The sequence below is a fragment of the Pholcus phalangioides genome, unplaced genomic scaffold (genome assembly GCF_987345545.1).
Source record: "Pholcus phalangioides strain wild (caught in Gottingen) unplaced genomic scaffold, Ppha-v1.0 ptg000004l_1, whole genome shotgun sequence".
Classification (NCBI taxonomy): domain Eukaryota; kingdom Metazoa; phylum Arthropoda; class Arachnida; order Araneae; family Pholcidae; genus Pholcus; species Pholcus phalangioides.
This window is the reverse complement of record NW_028301597.1, coordinates 48,725,883-48,745,578: the sequence shown is the minus strand read 5'-3', so window position 1 is coordinate 48,745,578 and position 19,696 is coordinate 48,725,883. Positions and strand designations below refer to the sequence as shown.

Below are 19,696 nucleotides of genomic sequence, written 5' to 3'. Positions count from 1 at the left end.
AGAAACTCACACTTTATCATGGGAAAACTCAACATAACACATAAAATGTGACATAAACAGTGCATAATTAATGTTTATTATGATTTGTGTCACATAAGCCTCTTTTGTTCAAGTAATAAGTTTTATTTGAACATGATTCACACACACACTTTTGCCATTCTACGAATTTTCCCATTTACAGTCAAACCGGGCAGTCATTTCAACTTTTTCTGGGGGGGGCGAACATTTTCCAGGGGGGGGGGGCAAAGAACATGTGCTCAATGTATGTATATACACCAAAGAGCTAAAAAAAACTGGTGCACCTGCCTAATATTGTGTAGGGAGCCCACAGAAGTGCCGCAACACGACGTGGCATGGACTCGACTAATGTCTGCAGTAGTGCTGGAGGTAATTGACACCATGAATCCTGCAGGGCTATCCATAAATCCGTAGGAGTAAGAGGGGATGGAGATCTCTTCTGAACAGCACGTTGCAAGGCGTCCCAGATATGTTCAATAATGTTCATGTCTGGGAATTTTGGTGGCCAGCGGAAGTGTCTAAAGTCAGAAGAGTGTTCCTGGAGCCACTTTGTAGCAATTCTGGACGTGTGGGGTGTTGCATTGTCCTGCTGAAATTGTCCAAGTCCGTCGGAATGCACAATGGACATGAATGGGTGCAGGTGATCAGACAGGATGCTTACGTACCTGTCACCTGCCAGAGTCGTATCTAGACGTATCAGGGGTCCCATATCACACCAACTGCACACGCCCCATACCATCACAGAGCCTCCACCAGCTTGAACAGTCCCCTGTTGACATGTAGGGTCCATGGATTCATGAGGTTGTCTCCATACCCGTACACGTCCATCAGCTCGAAGCAATTGGAACCGAGACTCGTCAGACCAGGCAACGTGTTTCCAGTCTCAACAGTCTAGTGTTGGTGTTGTCGGGCCCAGGCGAGGCGTAAAGCTTTGTGTCGTGCAGTCATCAAGGGTACACGAGTGGGCCTTCGGCTCCGAAAGCCCATATCGATGATGTTTCGTTGAATGGTTCGCACGCTGACACTTGTTGATGGCCCAGCATTGAAATCTGCAGCAATTTGCGGAAGAGTTGCACTTCTATCACTTTTAATGATTCTTGTCAGTCATCGTTGGTCCCGTTCTTGCATGATCTTTTTCCGGCCGCAGCAATGTCGTAGATTTAATTTTTTACCGGATTCCCGATATTCACGGTACACTCGTGAAATGGTCGTACGTGAAAATCCAAATTTCATCGCTACCTCGGAGATGCTATGTCCCATCTCTCGTGTGCCGACTATAACACCATGTTCAAACTCACTTAAATCTCAATAATCTGCCATTGTAGCAGCCGTAACCGATCTAACAACTATGCTTGTTGACACTTGTTGTGTTATATAGGTGTTGCCGACCGCAGCGCCGTACTCTGATTGGTTCCATATCTCTTTATTTGCATACGCATGCCAGTACCATTTTTTTTGGCTCTTCAGTTTATATTTGTGTATATATATATATATATATATATATCATTTTTAGTGTATTTTCAAAAGCCGGGGAGGCAATGCCCCGACCCTCCCAAATGACGGGTGGTCTGCAGTTAAACATCTTTTGGCGTCAAGATGGCTCTCCTCCATATTGGGGAAAAATTATGTGAGACTCATTTAATCAGGAATATTCGTTTCCAGTGGGTTGGACAAGGTGGACCCCTGTTATAGCCACCTGTCTCTGAATTTAATCTCCCCCCCCCCCCAAAACTATGATTTCTTTTTGTGAGGATTAGGTTAAAGACAAAGTCTAAGCTTCGTGTGTGTAACCAACTTTGAGGAAGACGAGAATTATAAGAATTACGACTTGATGACGAGAGAATTACATAAGTTATCTAGACTTTCTGCAGTCAATGTTAGTAGATATGTAGGTTGAAAAATGAGTATTGTTTAGATTTGAGTGAGCAACCTTTTTCCAAGCCATACCACAATCAAGATTATTTTCAATGCCCGTCTCGCTCTATGAAGTTTACCATACAGACTATGCGTCCCATTTTTAATAAGACGTAAGAATTCTTTTCATTCCTGCAAAATATTGTTTGGCTGTCCTCTTATTTAGTAAAAATGTTCAGCTCTTTTGAGCTCTAAATTGTTTTTGAGTTATAAATTCGATTATTGCAATGCAGATTGTGTATGCACACATATCGGTAAAAATGTATGTCACCTAAGTCATATTGGGCATAGACACCTACTTTGCCTCACACCAACTCCGGTCATGTATTGCCATACGACAATTTCCAACTATTGGAGTTGGGTGAGAAATGAAGGCAGCATCTGTCGGTGGTTGCTCCAGGTTTGATAGGTAAAGAACTTGTTTCTGATTCTGATGTTCTTGCCTGGATTTGAACCCATAGACTTTGAAGTTGACCTTCATAGTGGAAGGCGAGCATCTTATCGCTGCACCTCTCACCGCGTAGGGGGCATAGACACCAGAACCCAAGGATTCAGGGTGCTTGTCCCCCTCTCCAATAACCTTTGTAAGAGGGCTTGCCTACCTCCCCCAAGAATTCATGGATATATAATGTAATTGCTATATTGTGCAATGCCTGTCCCTCCATATGGAAGACCCTGAATTGAATCTCGTATACATGGGGTGCCTAAAGATGAAAAAACTGAACTGAAACCCATCAAATAGAAAATTGTCACATCATTTTTATTTTAAGAGTCCCTATCATACTAAATTATTGCTTTGGTAGCCTACAAGCCCACCATTCATAAAAAAAGGATTGTTTAAAATTTGGAGAAAATTTCTTTGATTGAAAAATGGAATGGAATATGTCTTTAATTTTTGAAGAGCCTTCACATTTCAGCCACTCCTATTTCAAATATAGATCGAGCTACAAAGGCTACTCATATTGAAATGCGGCTGTTTATGTAGTGCAAATGGTAATAAACATTAATTATGCACTGTTTCTATGATGTTTTATGTGTTGTGTCCAGTTTTTTGTGATACAGCGCCACCCGTAAGTAAACTTTTGTATGAGCTATTTTTATCTATTTTAAAAAACTCTTAAATTTAAAAAGTATTTTAGTGCAAACTGCACCTTTTTTATTTTGATTGGTTGGTTTTTTATTGATTTTTAGAATGTGTCAAGTATATTTTGCCCACTTTGTACACCAAAATTTCTACTAGAACATAGGAATTTTTGTAAGTTTGCTTTGCATTGAAAAATTATTTCTCTATAACGTTTTTTTATGTGAGAAATTTTTTTATAAAGCAAAGTGACTTAGTTTTGATTTATGCACATGATTAAAGTTCCTCTGTTCTAAGCTACCTACACCTTTAGCAACCCATCCCAAGATTATGAAACTTTAGTAGCATCTTAATAAAAGGACGGGAGAATTTTCGAAGCCCTCCTTAAAAAACTAAAAAGTCCCTGCATAGCATTTGGTTTGGAATTAGTGCTTGTAAAACAGTTTCGCCAGCAAAGCATGTTCTTATAAACTTGATGTCATACTCTTTAGTGAAGAAATGAGAACGGAAATGGAGATGTTTAGATGCACTCTTCCATGAACCTTTAGCAGTTCGGTTTGCAAAACATCACCATCAGCATGTGTACTATAATTTTGTGTAGTGATGAATTACTGTACTGATTTTTTTGTTCTTCGGTTGTTTTTTCCTTAATTGGTAGTAGTTCAGCCAAAAAGTAATCTGTGCATTTTTATATTTATTTCACAGTCGAAGCAGACATCCTTATAACGACGCCAACAGCTACAGCCACTATATGAATTACAAAGAAATCCAACAGCATATGAATCAGTACTACCACCATGATCCAGTTCAAGTGCAGAAGATGCATCGAATGCACAATTCGGCTGGATATTTGACTCACAGGTCGGTGCCTCATCCAGATCGCCCGTCGTCCAATTTCTTTGAGTATGAGAGTGTGCAACAACTACATAAACTCACTGCGAGTCAAGTGCCTGAATCAGAATCTGGTTCTTTACCTCGTTCGACTCGTTCTGGAGTAGATCAGACATTTATGCATATGCGTGCTCAACAACAACAACAACACAAACCTTTGTATAGCCAAAAATCGATGAACAGTTATGAAAGGCAGCATGCTCACCACTATTATCCCAACAGTGCCTTATATAACCATGTTGTGCCCGGATCAAAAGTTTAAGAAAAGTAGAATGTCATTCATTGCTGTTAGTCGTCATCATTATGATCTTTCATAATAAGTTAATTGTCATACGTGTGTGTGTGTGCAGTATTCATTGTTAAGCTGCATTTTTACGTCAGGGAAAACTGAATCGCTTTTTCTTTTTATCGGAGAAAGTCTGCCAAATTACTGATGTCTCATTAGCACGTAGTATTCCAAAATTTTCCTAGGTTGCCTTTTTTTTTACCCCCTTTGTTCTTGTGAAATATTCATCAAGTTTTATCATTCGTTGAAATCAATTCATATATAAACAGGACGGTTGAAATTAATTTAAACAAGGGTAATACGAAAGTTCATGATTTGTGAGGTAAGAACAGAATGTTGAAGGTTTTTTCCTTATCCCACAATTGATTTTATGACTGATTTCTCGCTTCAGTTTCCAGGAATGCAGTTTACGTTATGAGTAATTTTTGCTCATGAAGTTCATTGTTGAATGAAAGGGAATGTTTTTCGTATTGATCAAATGTTTATAGCAATCAGAAAATGTGAAAAAATAATAATTAGCCGTCCAGTGAGATTCGTCCACTTTTTTTTTAAACTCGTGTATTTTGTCATATGTTTGATTATTGTAAATATAAATGATGTATTTTTTATGAGTAGGCTGCAGAGTATTATCAATGTTAGCATCATCATATATTGTCATAGAAGTTAGCGTTTGAAGTTATTCCGTTATTTTTGTGATGAACTGTACTCATTCCATTTTTATTGAACTTCTTTTTACAAGTAATTTCCCCCTTTTTTTGTCACTCCCCTCGATACAAAATAATGTGGCAATATCGGGTTGAATGCAATCCGATACTTTTACACATATTTCATATTAATCATTCCATTTTGTTCTTTTTTTAACCTTAAAGCCTTCAAAAATGAGCTTTGATTGATCGATTTGAAAACTTGGGATTTCTTTTCTTTTCTCAACTTGATCGTATTTGTTTTGATTAAGGTGAGACAACTGAAGTGTGATAAGTTAATTGATTTTTTGTCCCCCCAATGTATTCAGATGTGTTATACAAATCAAGTTTTAAATGAAATTCGGAGAAAAAAAAAGTTAATTTTTGTTTCATTTTTTTTCGAATATTTCTTCCATCGAACGTTGTTTATTATTATTGTATACCGAATGTACTTTGAAATTGATGGCTTTTGAAATATTTTTTGTTGTTGTGGTTTAGTGAATTCCCCCCTTCCTCAATGATTTATTTTTTACTTAATGTTACATACGTGCATATGTATAAATATATTTTTACTAGCAGCTTTTGTACATTTTCTTTTTTCAAAATAAAAAAAGCTATGCCGATAGCATCTTTTTTTTCTACTCATTTGCTCGTAAATTTCTTTTCATAACAATTCTAGTAACGAAACATACCATTTTTACTTGAATCAAATACCCACGTTATTTTCAACCAAGAAATTTTTTTTTTCATTATTTCTGATGAAATTCCTGATTTCTAGATGCATTTACATACAATCAAACCCCATTTAACATTAGAACAATTGGGATTTGGAGAACTACCTTTAACAATGGAAGCAGTCATTTTCCCACAATAAAAATAATCAACATAAATCCTTTTTCTTTACCGAAACTTTTCAAAACAGTATCTATTCAATCTCTTCGATATATTTTTGCAGTCATGGGTGGAGATAGACTTGGAAGTCTGGAAGGCACGATGATGTCAATTCATATATACATTATATCAGTTGACTCCACCTTTGACGCTGGAAGGGGGGGGGCAATTCCCCCACGCCCCCGTGTCTCCGCCCATGTTTGCAGTATACCATTGTTCATGTTCCAATTTTTTTTTTTGGAATTTTGAACAAAAGGGCTTGGAATTTTATTACAAAGACCAATCCCGTGGTTTGTTACTAAAGAAAAGTGGTTTGATTATTTTTTGAGCTCTTGTAATTCATGGCTTCATTTCCACTTGGCAGTCAAGTTCACTTGGTAGTTTTCAAGTATAATACGCTTGAGAAATTTGCAATGAGATTGCATGTGCAGAATAAAAAAAAAACAACTTGAATAGCCGCTGAATCCACAGCAGTGGAAATACTGCTTTTTGATGCTGATTGCATTTCATTGTATCCTGGAAAATGAATTCATTTTGGTGAAAACATCAAGACTCATTAGTAGAGTAATAAAATCGCATAATTTCTGGCAGAAATTTTCTTCGTCCGCGGTTTCAATTGATTAATAAATGAAAGAATTAATTTCAGAATTGTTGAAAATTCAGAGTTTATTGAAGAAAGCTTCAAAATTGGTGGAAATCAAGAATTTATATATGAAAGATAATAAATGATTCCAAATTATATTTCTTTCTAGATGAAAATTTCAAAAATGAAGAAAATTCATTATTTTTTACGAGAGAAAAATTATTACACCATAAGTGCGACCCCCCCCCCCCCTTCCAAGAAAAAAGTGTCTGTTACGTCTGCACCTGCCGCATACCCCTAAGGGCGGCCCCAAAATGAGATTTTCGTCAGGCTGCTATGCTAAGGGGTTCGCTGGACGTGTTTTAGAACAAAGACGATATAATAACGATGGAGCGAGTGAAAGTGATATGGGGGGCTCTCGGTGGAAACTCGTAATTTAAAAGCATTGCTCCTTAGAGTCCGAAGATATTCTTTGTGAATATTTTCAGAATTTTCCAAGTGAAATAATACACTGATCATGTATATACGGGGTGATTATAAAAAAACTATCCCGGCATATGGGCCCCTAATATCATAAAACTATCTATCATAAACCCTAACTATCATACCATTCACAGAAACTGAATGAAATTTTGGCATAAGGTATTTTGAGGTATGCGCTCAAGAATGATATGGAAAACAACAGTGTCACTCTAACAGTTACGGTTACAGTGAGAAAATATCAAATGGCAACACCAAGTTTTTTGTATTGTAATGTGATCTCCATTGTGAAAACCCTAAATAGCGTTCGAACGGCAACTGTAGCATGAAAATCACCGGCGGTACATAGGCTAAAAGTGAGGACAACCAATAAGGACAGAGAAGCAGCATAAAATAAAGCATTTTATTGTGTTTCACAAATTTTCCACATGACCTTGTGGAGGACTAATCAGACTGGGATATCAGCCGAAGAAACGGTGTGACGAATGAAACGAATAATTAATGCTCTGGTGCACGTCAAAGTCAAGGGCGTAGCGAGGGGGGGGGACTTGGGGGTCTGCCCCCCCCCCCCCGAAATGTGAGAAAATGACCGAAAAAAAGGAAAAAGATGGCCAAATCCATTGTTCTTTCACTTTGGCCCCCCCCCCGAACGAAATTTCTGGTTACGCCCCTGGTCAAAGTCCTTTTTCCTTGCCTAGCTCCGGGGATTTTCGTGCTACAGGTGCCATTCCAACGCTATTTAGTGTTTTTCAGTATGGAGATCGCATTCCAATACAAAAAACTTGGTGTTGCCATTTGATATTTTCGAAATTTTCTCACTGTAACCGTAACTGTTAGAGTGGCACTGTTGTTTTCCATATCATTCTTGAGCGCATACCTCAAAATACCTTATGCCAAAATTTCATTCAGTTTCTGTGAATGGTATGATAGTTAGGGGCCCATATGTCGGGATAGTTTTTTTTATAATCACCCCGTATATATAGGCGGAGACAGTGCCGTAACTAGGCAAGTGAAACAGGTGCACACGCGTAGGGCCCAAGAATGGGCCAGATGGGGCCTAAATGAAAATTCTCGCACAGAAATGGCTAGTTACGGCACTGTGTGTGTTTGCGAAGATACGCCTCCCCCCGCGTCGAAGGGGGAGCCGACTGATCTAATGTATATGCGTATATATATGAACTGACATCATCATGCGCCCCCCCCCCCCCAGACTTTCAAGTCTCTCCACCTGTAATACCGAGGGGAAATTTTTGTTTCTAATGTAGTTTTTTTTTTTTTTTAATTGCACGGGATTGACCGGAGGAGTCACAAAATCTCTTCCAGAGAAATTTTGAATAACGTTTTTGAGAAGCGTTTTAAATTAATAGAAATTGATATAGCATAGAAAGGAATATTCTTCACAAGGGGGAGGCTGACAGGGCCGGGACAATTACCGTAATTTTTTGTTCTTTCATTTTGTAAATTCACTATAGAAGGGCCCTGAAAAGTTTGGCTTAAGGGCCTGCCAATAATGGGGAAGGGGGGAGTGGCATGGGTCCTCTTATATTTCTCCCCACCGTGGGCGGAGATACGGGGGACTGATCCGGTATATGCATATATACGGTGAATTCGACCTATTCCGCCAAACGAAAGGGAGTGATAAACAAGCCCAAGTGGATCATGAAACAACGTACCAACCCTGTCTTATCCGGAACTGTTTTCGAGTTATGGTGAGTATGGATTATGAGGAAAAAAAAACATGGTCTGAAAAAACCCGGATTTGTAAAGTTTCTGAGAGAGAGAGACCTACACGCAAACTAAGCACATATTTGGGAAGTGCAGAAAAAATGCTGTAAGGTGACGTGACAGATTGGGGAAGTTGAAAATTGAATTGTCGCCAAAATTTTTAATTGCCAATTCATCAAACACCCTTCTAGCTACAACCAGTCAAATTTGTGAAAAACTTGTCCATTGCACCAGCTTTCGAAAGAGCCTACATTAAACTATATCAGTGATCCAGTTCAAGAGAAATTGTCTTTTGTTTGCAATACATCGCTGAAATCTGTCGAAACTTCGTCAAAGTACTTTTAGTAGGTTTTGGCGACAATTCGATTTTTCACTTCACCGATCTCTCAGTGCTTGAAGCTTGACCACCATTAGATACGGATATCTATAATAGATAGAAGTAGCATGTCACCTTACAGGATTTGTTTGTGGAAAATCAAATTGTCGCCAAAATCTCCATCCGCAAATTCCAAATTTTCGTCGAATATCTACTTCGACAAACGCTGATTTCAGTGATGTATTGCAAACAAAAGACTAAATTTCTTCTGAACCAGAAAACCGATATGGTTTATAATAAGCTCTTTCTGAAGCTGGTGGAATGAACAAGTTTTTGACAAATCTGACCGATTGCAGATGGAAGGGTGTTCGCAGAATTAGCGATTAAAAATTTTATCACACAACAATTCGATTTTGAACTTCGCCAATGTTTCAGCGCCTGTAGCTCACCATTAAAACCAGATATTGCAGCATTTTTTCTGCTTTTTCCAAATGCGTGCTTAGTTTGCACGCAGGTCTTTCAGGAACTCCACAAATTCTGGTATATTCAGACTATGTATTTTTTTTTTCATAATCGATTATCCACTATAACTCGAAAATGGTTTGAGATCGGACGGGGTTGGTGGGATGTTTCACGATCCACTTGGGCTCGTCTACAACCCCTTTCGTTTGGCAAAATAGATCGGATTCACCCTGTATACATGAATTGGTATCACCATCATGTCCCCCAGTTGTCATCATCGAGTGTCCCCAGCCCTTTATGTCTGTCTCCCCTTATGCTCTCCACGCCCGATAATGTGCCTTTACGTACTCATCTTGAGTTTTATGTGGGAAATTATGATTTCCTGAATTTATTCCGGGGTGTCCTACCGCCACCACTGGTTTAAATATTATTGAACTCGCTTTTAACACCTATTTCAGATAGCCTTTCTGTGTGAGATAATGTTATTTCCAATTCATGTACAACATACATGCTCACCCGATGACCCGGGCCATATGTAGCCCACGACCTCAAACCTAATTTTGTAAAAATTAACTAAGTGGCTCACACATTACGAGATTACTTGAGTGACCCGTGGTGCAGTTTCATATGACTCAAGTAGTTCGTGGCTCATTCCCAGAATAATTAAGTGACACGCAACACATCTACATATCATCCCTAAAGTGACCAACAGCACATTCTCACATCAATTAAGTGGTCTGCAGTGCATTTTCAGATCACTTAACTCACCCGTGGCACATTTGAAGATCGCGCAAGTAATCTGGATCTGTTCGAGGTCCCTTACCCCAGCACACCGATATAGAACGACGCTTCGATATCGTTCGACGTAGAAATGGCATACACTTGTCGACGTAGTTCGACAAAGAGAAATTTCGATTACTTCAAAAAGGGACTACAAGATATTCTCCTTCGAAACGAAATGCTGTAAAAATTAGAGTAAAACTATTTCAGAGAAAAAAAAAGAAGATATTTTGGCGTATATTGAGTGAATACATTTTTACTATATCGTTCGATACCGGACACGTAAAAATTTCCTACCCCTTTCTGACGTTCGGTATTAATTCGACGTTCCAACGTCGGACCGATATCGATACGATATCGTTGTGCTACTGGGGTTAAGCAACTTTTAGCACATTTATAGATCATTTAAGCAACCCGCGGAACATTTACAGATCTCTTCAGTAGCCAGAGGCGCACAGATCACTTATTCAACCCACAGCACTTTCAGAGACCACTTAAGCAAGCAACGGGACATTTACAGATCACTCAAGCAGCTAGCGGCACACTTACAGACTACTTAAGCAACCTGCGGCACATTTGCCGATCACATAGCAACTCGCAGAACATTTACAGATCACTTAAGTGGACCCGTTACACCTTTACCCGTGAATATATCTAACTTGCATACAAATTTTCCAGGTACAATGTGTTTTGTTTAAAACAAAAAAGTTTTTGTTCGTCCATCATTTATGAATTTAATAAAATGAAAATTATATCGTTGACTGAAAATCAAACTGTTTGAAATTCCCGCGTTTTAAAAGAAAATTATTTCGTAATTAGAACCCGTTCCGCCATCTAGTGTTACACATAAAAACCTCGAGTGTCATGAACTGTCACTAGAGAGCAGCATGAGTACTTAACCTGAAACATTTTTTTCTACAGAGTCTTGACAAAACAAGGAAACAAATCCATACGACAAATTATTTTGAACCATAAAAATGAAAAACTCCCATATCATTCTAGCGATAATGATGCGGAATTATAATTTATGACGGATATTTTCTAAAAATGGCAACAGAATTAATATTTTGATCAAAATAAACAACACAGGACATATGGTCATTACTAAGGGACTGTGTTTTGGTCACATCTCTGCGTAAATCTGGCAACAGAAAGCTCATTTTTTGTTTTGATTGCTGTTCAGACTTGAAACCCCATTTCTATTGGTGTGGTAAAGGTTTCCTTGTGGTAAATATGTTTTTTAACTGCATTTCTTACGTCCAAGACCAAGACTTGATAGAATTTCGTGTTGATTTTATTTACCACGTGGTTTTTACACGTGGTCATTTAATTGAATGCCTCTTTGAATTTCTAATTTAATCCAGATGCTGTCAAGTCAAAATGTCACCCAATTCAAAAATAACATGGAATTAAAAACCAACATTGCAACATGGTTCATCAAGTTTATAATTACCCTCTAGAGTTCCCAAAACTATATATACTTTTTATAATTAAATCATTACTGTTATAATTATCGTAGTTATATCTTCATTATTATGGTAGTTATATTACCTTCAAATTAAAATGTTAAAAGAAATAGAAGTTGCTGGGGCATAGTTAACCTAATTTTATTTTCACTGTTGCATAACGGACAGTACAGTTGTGTTGTAAAACTTTTACGTAACTCTGTGGTTACATTTATGGAATCGGTATTTATAATAAAAATGTTTTAATGATACCACATGGAACCTGTACGAGACGGAACGTCAAGGGACTGAAATATTCCGTTTTAGATTTCTGCTATACAAAGGTGCAAATCAAAGCACTAATCATTGAACAGATTATATTTTGATTCCGTTTAAGACAGGTTTCACCGTATATGCCATTGACGTGTCAGTAAACTGACAAATTCACACAATATCAAAACATACTTGACTCAGGAGTGTTTGGAGTTTTCCTATGTAGTAACAAATTGTTATGTAAAAACAACAAATATCGAGATTTGTATTGGTGTCAAATGTCCAAAATTTTGGAAAAGGACCCATTAAGGTTGAATTCAGGACCCCCCCCCCCCAATGTGTTTTGGTTTATTACTTGGTAACCTAAAGACTCATGTATACCTCAACAACCTGTATTCCAGGGAAAGGTGATGACAGAATGCCCAAAAAGTCGTGAAGGCGAATAAAATTGAATTCTGTGCAAAAATTTATATGTTGATCGTGTAATTTATCTTGTATGTAACGTTAAAAATGAAATTAGTTTGCTGTTAGTTAACTTATAAGAGCTAAATTAGTGTTCTAATTATGGCCCTCCTTCCTTTTTAAGAGTGGGACTGTGACAGGGTTCCAGCTCAGAGTGCCGGGATAATTCTCATGTTTTTGTTTTGGGGCCGATTTGAATCCCACCGGTGCCACAGTGGTAGCCGGCTGAAGTTGATTTTGTATGGTTCCCAACTTTGCGATGCGAATGTAATCTCTCCATCAAAAAGACTTGCTACAAAGAACAACGGGTGAAAATGGAGTTTAGTTACTATAATTGGGCGCCAAGACTTTGGATTGGAACCCAATTCATAACTTGGGGAAATAAAGATTTCTTAACTGCTCTCCTATTTTTTCCTTTTCATTGTACTTTTCCCACGGCACAGTAATAATCTGCGTTGTATATATTAGAATAATACAGAATGTTATAAAGCACCATACATGGTTTATAATCACGGAATTGAATGAATGATGCGTCCGTATTACCCAATTCAAAAATATATCTTGAAAAGTGTAAAATGAAACTTTTGAAAATAAATAAGAAAATAAAATAAATTCCGTGGGATTTGAATTCATTGTGAAGTATCGGCCCAACAAAAGCAGTTCAACACCATAAAAAAAAAAAAAAGAAAAGAAAAATTCAATTCTGAATTGCGACTGCAAGCAGAATATGTAGCATCACCACCACCTGATGAAAGCGAAATGAGGCAAGACAATAATATAGGCAAACAATATAACAGTGCAGAAAGTTTTTTGTTCCATTATGAAGCGAAAAGGGAATTTAGTAAAATTGCTACAGCTACAATCATACATGTAATCTCGCTTTTATTTTGTCATGGCAGCTCATTACTCCCTCATCCCTCAGTATAAATATTTAAAAATGAATGAGAAATGCAGCTGCCTGCCACAACACAAATGTATTGGAGTATTTGTGAATCAATGAATTATATCGGGACCCAGTTTCGTGAGCCGTTATTATTGTCAACTTGATGCACCTGAAACATATTGCATTAAATGAGAAAAACTGTTATTATTGTTATCATATCAGTATTATTGTTAATATTATAATGATGCCATTATCAATGTTGTTTCACAAAGGAGATTTAAAAGTCCTGGTAGACAAACAAAACAGTAAAATCCAGTCGGAGCAGGCAAACACAGAAAAAATAAACAAACATAACCAAGGTTGGTGCTGCTATTCTCTGAAGGGTATATAAACTCCATGGCACACAGCTCAGATTTTTGTTGGATTTGTAAAATCAATTGCACAGTGCCCACCCCCCACTGTGAAATTTGATTTTATAACAGTTTTTTTGTTCTCACCTACTATAATTTGCCCACTCCCCCCTCCAGTTCCAGCCCTGGCTTATGTATGTGAGTAACCTGTAATTCAATAATTATATGATAATACATGGAGTGTTTAGAAAATTGATGCAACAGTGCTATTCAATGCAAATATGTAGCGCTACTATTTTTTTTCATGATTTTTCGCCGACTGCAACTTTTATTATTTTTAACTATTCAGTGTTTATAATATATTCAGTTTACTATTTCAGTGTTCTGTAACTTTTTACACCTGCAGAGTGGTAAAAAATGTTCAATAATGTCACAGACCTTTGAAGACCGGACACACCCCGCTTCCCATCTCATAGAGATATCGAAGCGTAATGTCACAGACCGGCTGAAATAGGATAAATAATTTACAGACCTGCTGATGACCAAGATAATTAAAAACCAATATAAAGACCGCATTTCATTTGTTGAATCTGCAATTATGTAGTCGCTGAATTGGGTAGAATGTTTCGAGGAGCAGCAGAAAATTCCCCTTGGACCTGGGATTTAAGACCACTGCACTAGTTCAGGCGTTATTTTTCCTCGTCATTTAACACCATTTGCCTCAACATTTATTTTGTCTCTGTGCTAGTTTCACAGAGTTTTCTCCCAGTGTCATAGAAATCTGCCGCTTGCTACCGGAGCCACATCTTAACTTCATTTTTATTGCTTCATCAGCATGGATGTATTGTTCCTAGAGGTGTTTCTTCAATTTAAGAAACACGAAAATCACCGGGCCATAGGCGGAGATAGACTTGGAAGTCTGAGGGGGCATGATGATGTCAATTCATATATGATAATATACATTAGATCAGCCAACTTCACCTTTGACACTGAGGTGAAGTTGTCACTCCCGATATCTCTGCCCATGCTGAGTTATGAATACATGTTCAGTAGGTGAGATAGCAAACCTATTGACACCACTATAAATTCACAGGGTTCCTAGCTACCTGTAATGTTAGGGGAAGCCTGGGAAAATGTAAAATACTTGGGCAAAAGTCGGGGAAATATGTAAAAGTTCGGTAAAAGTATTTATTTGGGAAAAGTTCTGTGAAGGAAAAAATAAACTTGGGAACAAAAATTTAAAGGAATGTTAAAATTCTCCTGGCAGTAGAGTGGTTAGGGGAGCGATCCTCTGACTGCAGGTCTGGGTTCAAATTCTGGTTCGGGCACAGATGTTTACTAACGCTAATAAATTCCCTGAACGGATCATATTGATCCTTTGGGAATATGTGAGGATCATGTTATTTATTAAAATAAAATTTTTAATTATGTCTTTTTTTTTTCAGAGTTTTGGTTGGGAAAATGGTCTAGCAGATATTGCTGGAAACTCCTGAATTTATAGTCCCAATTTTTATATTATACAGATGGTATATTAGTGTGATACAACAATTTTTTAACCTTCACTTAAATTGAAGTTTATTTAACTGTTCCGAAATATTTTTTAGTTTTGTAGGTAAACTTGGATAAACAATTTATTGAGGCGATGACTTCACAGCAGCAACCGCCACCTTATGCTGGCTTTCAGCCTTTCGTAGGACAGCCTGGGTATTCCCAACAACCTGGATATCCACAACAACCATATCCTCAAGCTGCATATCCACAGCAGCCATATCCGTCTAGTCCTGGTATGGTGCAGCCTCCGCAGCAAGGCTATCCTGGTGGAGCTCCAAATCCTGGTAATTGTTCATCACTCCATTTACTTTAATCTCAGAAATTTTTTTTTTCTGTGAAACTTTTCTGCTTAATTATCTCCCACAGGTTCAATAACCTGTGGGGAGCCTTGTACTAAACACCCAGTTTGATAAATATTTGACTCCATGAAAGTTGTTTTTTCCAAATGATAACAGTTTTATGTTAACATAAAGTTTAATGTTTTTAAACAAAAATGAATAACAAATTTAAACTTCTCTAAAAAACATCTTGGCAACGAAATAAATTTCTTAAATGCATCCAAAAAATAAAAAAAACTTTTTTTGAAATATCATATCAAGATGTGAGCACACAACTAAGGAGGAACTGGATTTCTTATTGGTGTTAGGTGCAAGTCTCATCACAGCTTCCTTTATGTGAATGTGGTGAGCAACATTAGAGGTTGGAGCTCTGCCACAACTATTTAAATTGTGATTCTGTGCATTAGTCGCAAACAACTTTTTTTTCTTTTTCTTTTTTTTTGTACCTCAGTGTTTGTTAATACTATTTTACTGTTCTTTTACACTACATACACCTGTAAACGTTCCTCTGAATAACTGCTGAGGATTTGTTGGCATGCCAAAATGTGTTGCGTGCATATATATACATGGGGCCCAAACATATTTATGTTGTAGTGTTTTGTGTGCTTTTAGTTGTGCTGCCATCTGACATCTGTATTTTGAAATTAAGATAGTATTTGCTTGAATTTTTATGTTATGTAAGTATCATGTTGATGAAGGTCTACTTGCTCTTTCGGACCTTTTCAAATGGGAAGCCGTCCACCACTGTGTCATCACAAAGGTTTGAATCTGGATCCTTGTGATGAGAGTCCAGCATGCTGTCTAACTGCAATGCTGCTATCTGTTGCAGATGCTTCAAGATTCTGTTTCTCCAACATGTGAGTCAGTACTACCACCTAGCCCCCAAAGTAGAATATGCCAAAATCTGTGACGTACGTCGCAGAACAATCAGTACCACTACAGAACTGTCTGAAAGAATTTGAAGAAAAATTTAAAAACACTACACTATTTATGAGAATTTTTACTGCAGAACATGTTCAATCAGCCGAGGGCTCGTTGCAGAACAATGAAAAACATTCTGCTTTCGGGCAACCTAGTAGATACATAGATTGCGGCGCACTCTAGTCCTTGGTTTTCTGAGTAATAAAATGGGGGAAATCTTATTTTGTTACCCACTCTTGTAGTCAAGTCATAATACAGAGAAACCACTCGCAGCATAGGCTCTGTTAGCAAACACCTCCCATTAATGAATATTTTTCGGTCTCATGAAGTACAGCTTTGATTACTTTGCTCTTATTCTTTACTGAACAAAATTTTTAGTTCTGTGGGTATTTGTTATTGAGAGATTCCACTGTTATAAGAAATCAATTGCTCATACAGTTTAATCCAACGATTATATTATGTACTATTGAAGTCCTATTATATTAAAATTACATTAAATGTAATAAAATTTTGAAATTCAAAACAGTATGTGTAAAGGGTTACATGACTGATATCAGGTTATCAAACAATTGAAAACTGAACTGTCTTGAGGTTAAATATTAGATTTAAGGAAACATGAAAGATACAAGAATGGGATAGAAATTTGTCACATTAAAATAAAAAAAAAGCAATACATAGACTACAGAATGAAATTAAACTTGCGTAATAATCGAACACTAATAATCAAGCGCGGCTCTGTGCCTTTTAACATTTGATAACACATAACTAATTTAGCTGCCTTATCTGCGCCAAGATGATTTCTAAGATAAAATTTGAAAATATTCTTTCAATTGATACATAACTTGGGGGGGGACACAAAATTAAAAAACAATGTGTTAAAGACAGTCTTTTGATAAGCCTTCACACAGTGTTTTTCTTATTGCTGTCCCCCATGTGATAGAATTGTAAATATAGCTTGAATTTATTCAGTGAAATATTAGCTTCTAGCCTCATAAGAGCAGCAATTTAAATTTAAAAAAAATTTTGGGTCTTGAAGTCTTTTATCATCATGTAGGCGTAATCAGTGTTTGTGAAATTGTGTTCTGTTAGTCATGTGTAGGTACTACATAGTGGCCTCATTTTCTTTGGATATTTTCCTTTATTTATAATTAGTTTTTGAAAATTGAGAATGTAAAATAGAAAGTTCACTCTTGAAAATTTAAAGAAAAAAGTTTGAAAAGTCAAAATAGAACAGTTTGCATCAAACAAACACTACACACCTATATATTCAGATATATTGCTATCTAATAAAAAAATAATATTTATGTTGACTTTCACAATAATGCAATGATTATAACTGTGACTATGCATATTTGGTACCTTCAATATAATGAATTTTTTAAAGAAAAGTGTTTGGACAGATTCGGCAGGGTTTTGACAAGCACTGTCCTATAAATACAGTACCTGCTTCATAATCATACATGAAAAATAAGATGTGAAATAGAAATGACATTTACAACAAACTAAAAAATTGAAAACAGTTTATTTAAACAGTTATATGAGTGATATTAATTTACTATCAGATTTCCAGCCTAAAACCATAAATTTGGTGAAACAATTAACTTAGAAAAAACCAAATGACACCTTTTTGAAATATTTTTGATTTAATTAGTTTTATTTTCTGCTAGTATTTTTTTTTAATATGTTAGTATCATGAAAAAAAAAAATCCAAAGGTTTCCACATAACATTTTGAAACTTGGAGGTTTTGGACAGTTTCAGACACTTTTGAACAGTTTTAGACAGTTTATCCCACGTGTCCTGTCCAAAACCTCAACCCTGGTAAAAAGACTAATCAAATGTATCAAATGGCAATGTGTTAAAAAATAATTAGGTGGAATATAAAAATTAGTCATTTTATGTACTCCCGTCCCATTTCTAGATAATACTTTGGGTGCTGCTCAAGCATCCATCCAATGCAATAGAAAAATGCCAATCAGTAAAATCTGGTTCTTTCTCTGTTTTACCGAAGAAAAAATCATCATAGTATTTTAATAAGAATTCAGCCAAATACCAATGATTAAAGTTCTTGCTTTTTGGCATTCTTCACAACATTCTCCGAATTTGTACTTAAAAATTATGGGAAATTCGAAACTTTCAGTTATCAATATCTTCGCAAGGTTTATCTGAATGTTATTGGTTAAATTTTTTTTCGGTAGAGATTGGGCAAACATTTAATCAATTGGTGTTTTTGTTTATTAGACTTTTTCTGAAACTTTAAATTTTTATATTTTGGACCAAATTATATTTTGTGTTTCTGCTTCTTGCAACTGTTTGGGCATAGTTGTTTTACTATGCTGATATCAAAGTTTGCTTAGTTGTAGTTTTCTCCTGAGCCAAAGTTATGCCAAAGGGGCTTCCCTATGCAACCCTGTGTATCATAACATGTTTATTAAATATGTGTTTCAAGGTTTATTTATTTGTATGTGTAATAATTTTCTTTCTGGTGTCTCATCTTGACCATTCTTTAATGCCTTATGATTTGTACTTTTAAAGGCTTCAACATGGGATTCGTGCCGGCTCCACCTCTACACCCATCCATGTCTTCTCATATTGTGATCACTCCGACTAACGAGAATCCAGAGGGTCCCAAGGACGAGACAGGCGAATGGAGAGGGTTTTCAGATAAAGCTATAAGAGCTGTTTTTGTCCGAAAGGTTTGTGGAAAAATTTCCAGTAGTATGTTTGATATTCTCAGTTTCAACAGAGACTAATTATAACACATATACATAGAACCCTTGGAGGAGGAAGTATAGAAGTAAAGGGAGCAAGCCCATTCACTTTTTGTTTTTTGTTTCCAAAGCATTAGTCATGTGGCTACATGCAACCGAGTTTCTTATTTGGTGGTAATGTTAAGCAAGCTGCAGGATTTTGCGACAGTAAATGCCTAGTCCCACTTTCCCCTCTTTGGCATTTTGCCTTTCATTTATAGCAGTGTTTCTCAAACTTATGCCATCTGCGGCTCCCCAGAATAGTTTAGTGGACATTATTCGTTAATAAAAGAACACTTCAAAGCATAAGTAAGGGACCATTCAAGTATTACTTAAGCAGGTTTTTAGCCATTTTTGTCAGCGGCTTAGAATATTTCATGTCTTCAAAAAGGGGTGGTTTATGACCTAAGCAACCTTCAAACCCCCCTTCCCCCTTTGTCATCAAAAGTCAGCAAATCCGAACCCCCCCGGTGCTGACGTAATACTTGAATGACCCCTAAGCACATAAATCAATATCTCCAGCTCGCTGTGATGCTTCTGACAAAAGTTGGTGTGCGATGTCAATTGTACATTTATGCTTTTTTTTTGTTTTTCGTTTTCCCAAATGAACTTTTG

The 19,696-nt window shown here is 36.8% G+C and overlaps 2 protein-coding genes across 5 annotated transcripts in view; both read left to right on the top strand.

Moving 5' to 3' along the window:
• The window catches only part of LOC149087771 (partitioning defective 3 homolog), an 86,789-nt gene extending 81,272 nt beyond the window's left edge, over window positions 1-5,517 (top strand). For all 4 annotated transcript variants that reach the window (XM_089231679.1, XM_089231680.1, XM_089231682.1 and 1 more), the window contains exon 20: window positions 3,719-5,517. In XM_089231679.1, the coding sequence (XP_089087805.1) occupies window positions 3,719-4,166 (448 nt within the window). In that variant the 3' untranslated portion in view covers window positions 4,167-5,517. The remainder of the gene's footprint in view (window positions 1-3,718) is intronic.
• A 5,753-nt stretch (window positions 5,518-11,270) lies between these two features.
• Window positions 11,271-19,696, top strand: part of LOC149087770 (protein lifeguard 3-like) — a 33,035-nt gene continuing 24,609 nt past the window's right edge. Inside the window, exons 1-3 of the mRNA XM_089231678.1 lie at window positions 11,271-11,337; window positions 15,128-15,358; window positions 18,867-19,027. Of these exons, the coding sequence (XP_089087804.1) occupies window positions 15,166-15,358; window positions 18,867-19,027 (354 nt within the window). The 5' untranslated portion in view covers window positions 11,271-11,337; window positions 15,128-15,165. The remainder of the gene's footprint in view (window positions 11,338-15,127; window positions 15,359-18,866; window positions 19,028-19,696) is intronic.